Genomic DNA, 6,441 nt, shown 5'->3' on the forward strand with positions numbered 1-6,441 from the left:
GTGTTTCTGTGTGTCCTCCAATATTTGACCAGCCAATGAACATCGAGCCTTTAACGTCAATGTGGTGACAAAAAAATAAAAAGGAGGAGTTATGCAAATTAAAATGCACCTTTAAGCAATTTCACTAATTACTGATGAGACATGAGGGAGCACAGAAGAAATGGGCTCTTGTTTTGTAAAGTCAATTTGTGGTATTTGTCTGTAGAGGATTCTTTCTCTTTCACTACAAATGACCTCAAAGTTTCAGTTGAATACTGAACATATGGAGCTTTTTTTCCTATTTTTTATTCAAGAGTGCGGTAAATCTACTTTTTACATGACATTTATAGTCTTCGTCGTGTCAGAAGTTGAGGATCGCTGATCACAAACGCACATCCAGGACATTGTGGGGACACAACGTGCCTCAGACTCAAAAGTGAACCTGAGAACTGCCAGTGTTTCACCCGTCACTTCTTTGCCGACTGCATTTCAAATCTTAAAGTCCATCACTCAGTCTTTTTCTTGCCTTTCCTGCCACAGCACTTCCGAAAGCAGAAACGGCAGGTCCCGAGGAAGAGGAGTGTGATGAGCAGGACGACGGCGAGGAGGAAGGCCAGGACGTCCAGGCTGTGATATTGGTACCAGGTCAGCTCATGGGCCTGGACCCTCAAGTGCTTGGCCCCGTTGTTTCTCATGGTGAACTCGATCCAGAACAAGGCCTCATCCAGGGGACTGATGGGTCTGTCATGGTGGATACTGGACAGCCGCATGGCACTCTCCTTGTACCTGGATGAACATGGGGAGGTAATGCACATTTGATTGTTTTGTCACTTAATTCTTTTTTCCAATGGGAGTGGTTTGAAATTTTAAAGAAGCTTTAAAGTCTTAAATTTGACTTGCTGGAAACCCTGATCAGAAAATGACCCAGTACCTTCTTTAAAACCCTAGAACCGACTAAGAGCAGATAAGGGAACTTACGATTTCTCGTTGATAACAGTAATGATCGCATCTCTAAGGTCCTCGGTCTTCATGAAGTTTAAGTCCACGGTAACTGCAGCTCCCTTGGCCTTCATGTGGACCATGTTGTCTGGTTGGTCAGCGAACAAGGGGATGCCCACCATGGGAACACCGTGGTAGATGGCCTCATAAATCCCATTTGTGCCACCGTGGGTGATGAAGGCTCTGGTCTTGTGGTGACCTGATAAGATGCCAAAGATCATGAAACGTGCATCGCTTTTTCCAACCCAGACACGCTGTTTACGCATCTTTTCAATTCTGATTTGTCTTCATGGTCAATTTAACCTTGGGAAAAAGGTGTGTTGGGTCCTTACTGACCCTTGTTGAACATACCAGTTTCATTATTTCCTCAGGTTTGGCGTCAAATTAATCTCAGAACCTGATTAAATATCGCACCCAGAATCCACCTCAGGTATTGATTCAAATTGGCAGAAAACTAAGCTGAAAAAACTCTGGTACATGGTAACACAATATAAAATGGGTCCTGTTTTGTTTTCAAGCTAATGTCTGATATACCTAAATTCTTCTTTTATTCCTGAGAAACTCAAGTATAAAAAGGAGGAACTAGAGCAACTAATACTTCCTACATTTCCCCTTAACATTACTGCGACATTCAATTTTATTTGTATAGAGCCAAATCATAATGTATCTCAAGGCACTTTACATAGTAAGGTTGAAGCCTTAAAAAGTTCCATAGACTGTTATTAATGTTCTCCTTCAGAGTCTTTACAACAAATTTGCCATGAATCAAATTATGTGGACAAATGAATAAAACAACCAAAGCCTTTGGGCTACTGCCTCCTTTGCCCAGTTGGAAGGTAGCCAGCCTAATAAAGGCATGTGAGAGGAGATGGCAGCACCACTGATTATGTTCTGAAGTTACCTTTGTGCACCTTTTGTTCACTTTGCCCTTGTTGGTCCAAGTCCACTGAACAAGCTTTGTCACACCTGATGAATCTGAGCCGCATGAGCTCAGTGTATGTTTTGTGTTCACACTGGGAAAGTGACAAAGGATAGTCTAAACAATCCATCATGTATTTAACCCCTGATTTGTGGGTCTGCTGTTGATGGACGCACAAAGCAAATCACAACGTGAATCAGGGAAATGGCCACAGCTCGAAAAATGGTGTCGAAATGTTGAACTCCATTATTTCCTGTTTCTTCAGCATTTTAACACTGCGAATACTCTTCTGGTAATATGCTGATGCCAGTTTAGAAAATGGATTTATTGAGCTCAGTGACCTCAGCAGCTAATTTGTTCAGCTCATCATTGTCAAAAAACACCTCATGTTTATAAGTTGTAAATAAGTAGACATTTTAAGTTGAATTAATTTTGAATTTATAAAACATGAGTTGATATCATGGAATGGAGAGAAAAGCAAACAGTGTGGTGGAAAGCATCTTTCTTTAAAAAGTAAAAGTCATGAAGCTTCTTGTTAAAAGCTTTTGTTAAAGCTTGACTTACCCAGCAGGTCGTTCTGAGGGATCCAGTCATATGTTCTGGTGTTATCACCAAGAGTCTCTGGTTTTTCTCCACTGTATCTCCACAGCACCTGTAAACACACGTTTAGACTAACACAGAATAATCTTCACATAATATACAGTGTAGATTTTATAATAATGAATAATCATATCGTATAAATCCAGTATTTTTTATCTGGAAAAGGGTCAATCCTTATACCCTGGTTTCTTTAGCTGTACAGCTCTACAAATTCTCACCACCTTTCCCATCAAATGTTTTTTTGATTCTCCTTTCCTTGTGTCCAGTCCCAATATCCCAATTCAACCATTAAAAATGCCAAATCTCGCTTTAACCCATGAACCATTGTGTGTTACTTAATATATCTTATCTCCATCTTTCAGAGTAATTTACACCTCCAGGTAGATGATGGTTTTATTGACCGTCAACGTTCAATGAAAACAACTGAGACAAAATGTTAGCATCAAAGTTGACACTTTGTCGTCGTCTTTTTCTTCATTAAATTAAATAGCCTCAACTTTCTGACATTCGGTGGCTTGTAAGCACATCGCATAGTCGGCACTGAAATCTATTTGCAGTCACTAAACCTACTGTTGCAAGATAAAACTCATAAAACCTGGAGGGGTCATTAGATTTATACTATTTTGACCTTCTGTGGGATCTGAGCGAGGGCCGAGGCGATCACGTTTGCCTTCTCAACAGTGATGTTCTTGATCAAGGATCCCAAAGTGAAGACCACGATGCCAGCGTCTCCTGAACTCTGCACAAATTCCTCTATATCCTGCAAGAAGAGAAAACCTGTATTATCCCAATTCCAACCAAATGTAACTTCCATTACTCCTTATAGTGGAGTTATTGGAATACTGTGGAGTTGTCATTTAAGATTAATGGGCCTGTAACAATGGAGACAAAACTACCTCTGGCAAAGGTTTAGCAGGTATGCAGTGGATCCCACCAACGTATTTGAAGTTGGGGAGGAAAGGACGAGGGAATTCAAAATCCCAGTAGGTTCGAATCAACCAGAAGTCTGCTTTACTCATTGTCTGGCAGGCACTGGTCGGTTTCCCTGTCACAATGCAAAAGTATCATCAATGATTCAGGTGTAATTTTCAAAGTCAAAGCTATCGAACAAACAGAAGAAAGTATGGTGCATTTAAAATAACTTAGCTGCTCACCTTGGATTTCGGAGTAATATGCATCTACTTTTTTCCAATAAATGTTGTTCAAAATTATGTCATTGATTAAATAGAAGGCCAAGTTCCACACTCTCTGTGAGAAATCCATCTTGTCTGTCAGTTTGCTCATAGCAGCGGGGACAAAGGACGGTGGAGCGGGTAGCTGACCACAGTATCTCTCCCAGTTATTCACAAAGCTGAAGCGCAGAGAGAAAACCAGAGGGATGCCCAAAATCTCTGCTGTCAAGTCACTGCCGGGGTAGACGGGGTCAGACAGGAGAAGGTCATATTTTCCTTCCTTCAGCTTCTTCATGACGGTGTCTGATTTCAGCACTCCGTCCAAATAACTCAAAGAATACTGCAGGTTGACCGCCATCAGTTCAATAAATTTCCTGTAAATCTGCAAGGAGTTCATTTGATCCATCTCATATAAGGTGAAGTGAAGAAAGTTGTCAAAAAACGTCTCCATCTCCTTCTTTGAGACGGATACTTCGAAGTTTTCGTACCGAAAGCGAGAAGAAATACTGGTGTTCATGAACAGAATCATGCTCGGAGCCAGAACGGTGACCTGGTGTCCCCTGTCGATCAGAGCCTCCAGCAAAGGCTTCATGTTAATCCAGTGGCTGCCCTCAGTGTACCACACCAGAATGTTCCCTCCATTCGCCGTCCGAGAGGCACAAAGTGCCAGCAGCACACAAACAAAGAGGAGCTGCCTCTGCTCCATAGTGGCTGTGTGTCACGAAGAAAAGCTGCTGTTCCGGTTCCTTTTTATATTGTGCTCCTTGGTAAACAATTATTAACTTCACAGAGCTGGAGTCTGGGTCATAGTTCCACTTGATGCATTAGATAACAGACACACCATAAACAAATACAGGTAAAAAGTCAAAACAGACTCCAGAACGCTAGGTTCTTGCTGTCAGCTGGACGAGATGCTGTGAAATAATGGATAATGACTTCAGCTCAATGGGCTTGGACACAATTGCATAATCTGAGGAAGTTGTGAGAGCGTTGGGTGACGGCAGACGAATTCCCCGGCACACTGTTGAAGTGCTAGTCCAAACACGTCCATAAAAGGGAAGTGTGTGTATGTTGTAAGTTAAAGATTGTTGGTCTGTTAGAATTCAAAATGCAGACAGATTATCATTAAAATGAACAAAATTCAAAAGTAGCTGTATCTTCACCATTATTCCCTCAAAGTGAATTATTCCTACATTAGGGTCATGGCTCAGGGGACAGTGGGTCAGTCCAGGTCCAGACTGGATGGATTGTCATGAACTTATGTACAAACTAACATGGATCCTTTATCACTTTTTCTTTGCTGCCACCGAGAGGCTCCCATTTTTTTCCTTTTGTGAAATATCACATTAAAACTATTTGAAGGATTAACATGAAATTTTTCAATGGTGTCCTGGAGACTTCTAATGATTTAACCCTTGATCTAGAAATACAAGCAGGTCAAACATTGCACTTTATCAAAGGAAATATCTCAACATTTTCAGATATTTTTGGCACAAGATTTAGATTTTCCCCGATGTTCATGGTTCCCAGGTGACGATTGACTCTGTTGGGCTCCTTTTCCGAGTGGTTTTTACGTAGAGAACAACCAAAGCCTTTCAATCTGTTTGCGTCGTCCGGCTCACTGAACTGAAACACTACTGAACGGTGGATATTTCCCATGATCCCCGGCTTCCTGAACCAACAAATCCAGCAAATCCTTCAAATTTAAAATGTTTCCTGGCTGACTATTGGAGATGAATGCTGGTTTTAAATGACTTTTTTAATGATCTACATTTCAGCATCACTCTTCAACTTGCTGGCGCTGATTCGGACAATTTAAGCTGCGACTATCAGTCAGTTCCACGCTTCTCGTACCGACTCACCAAAGTTACATAGAGCAAGAACAGAGGGTGAGGAGTGAAGAGGCTCCATTCTCCCAAGTCATGAACCATCAAACAAGCACTGGAACTGGTCTTTGAGGGTAAAGAATTAGCATTGTGCTGCTTTAAGTCCAGTGCTGCTAGCATGGATGTTGTTCCTTTTAGAGATGTATCGTGCAGCAGAATGAAGCAGCTGATTTCAGAAATCTGCTCAGGCCAGGGCGCTCAGCTTAGCGTGAATATTTAGGAGGCGGGGGTTTTGTGGTCCGTGCCTTTTTAGGAATCGGTGGCGCAGAGGCCCACGTTGTTCTTGGGGAAATGTCACGTCCAACTCTTTGGACGTCTGAAATCTTAACTCTGGGTACTTTAGCCCCCTCATTAACATTGTAGATTCCCTTTTGACACCGGATTCAGGAGCGTCTGGAAAAACAATACGCATTTGAATACTGAATTCAATGCCCTGCTGAGGGAGCGGGTGGCCATTCAGAGTGTGTTAAGTGAGCGCTGCTCCGTCCTCAGACCTCCCCTGGCGGCACAGAGGACGTGTGCGAGAAGCTGGTGTGAGGGTGCCGCAAACAAAATTGATTCTGATGGTGAATTTTGCCCTTGTGCTTAATTTTCTCAGGAATCCAACCATCCACACCTCCCTCTCCACATTCCTGCTGCCTACTCTCCTTCCTTCCTTCTGTCCTTCCTTCCTTCCTTCCTTCCTTCCTACTCGCTCTGTCTTCCCACCACGGGGTGAGGGTTACAGCGCATTGCTTTTTGAAGTAGACATTTGCATAATCAGATTAGAATGCGTGATTGTCAGTGGGCTCCCCCATCAGAGGGTGCTCCAGAGAAGAGAGGGTGCTGTCCAGCCCAACAATGGGGGACTCCCCTCCTCTCTCTCTCCCTCTCTCTCTCTCCCTCT

General features: G+C 42.7%; 1 protein-coding gene across 1 annotated transcript; it reads right to left on the reverse strand.

Annotated features, from left to right (window-relative positions):
- Position 1: 1 nt before the first annotated feature.
- On the reverse strand, positions 2–4,375 carry LOC117767576 (UDP-glucuronosyltransferase 2A2-like). Its single transcript, XM_034595338.1, has 6 exons — positions 3,652–4,375; positions 3,394–3,542; positions 3,126–3,257; positions 2,462–2,549; positions 958–1,177; positions 2–765 (listed from the first exon to the last, which is right to left on the reverse strand). Exons 1-6 carry the CDS (start codon positions 4,373–4,375, stop codon positions 486–488), a joined length of 1,593 nt encoding a protein of 530 aa, XP_034451229.1. The 3' UTR covers positions 2–485.
- Between the last annotated feature and the right edge of the window lie 2,066 nt (positions 4,376–6,441).

Source organism: Hippoglossus hippoglossus, chromosome 9 (genome assembly GCF_009819705.1).
Source record: "Hippoglossus hippoglossus isolate fHipHip1 chromosome 9, fHipHip1.pri, whole genome shotgun sequence".
NCBI classification, from domain to species: domain Eukaryota; kingdom Metazoa; phylum Chordata; class Actinopteri; order Pleuronectiformes; family Pleuronectidae; genus Hippoglossus; species Hippoglossus hippoglossus.

What these genes read in the sequence shown, in the direction of transcription:
- LOC117767576 (XM_034595338.1), bottom strand. Translation starts at nt 4,375, where the DNA reads ATGGAGCAGAGGCAGCTCCTCTTTGTTTGTGTGCTGCTGGCACTTTGT. An exon ending in ATATTACTCCGAAATCCAAG is followed by an intron (nt 3,543 to 3,651) that starts GTGAGCAGCTAA and finishes GCATTGTGACAG; the next exon opens with GGAAACCGACCAGTGCCTGC. An exon ending in TCGCTCAGATCCCACAGAAG is followed by an intron (nt 2,550 to 3,125) that starts GTCAAAATAGTA and finishes GTGTGTTTACAG; the next exon opens with GTGCTGTGGAGATACAGTGG.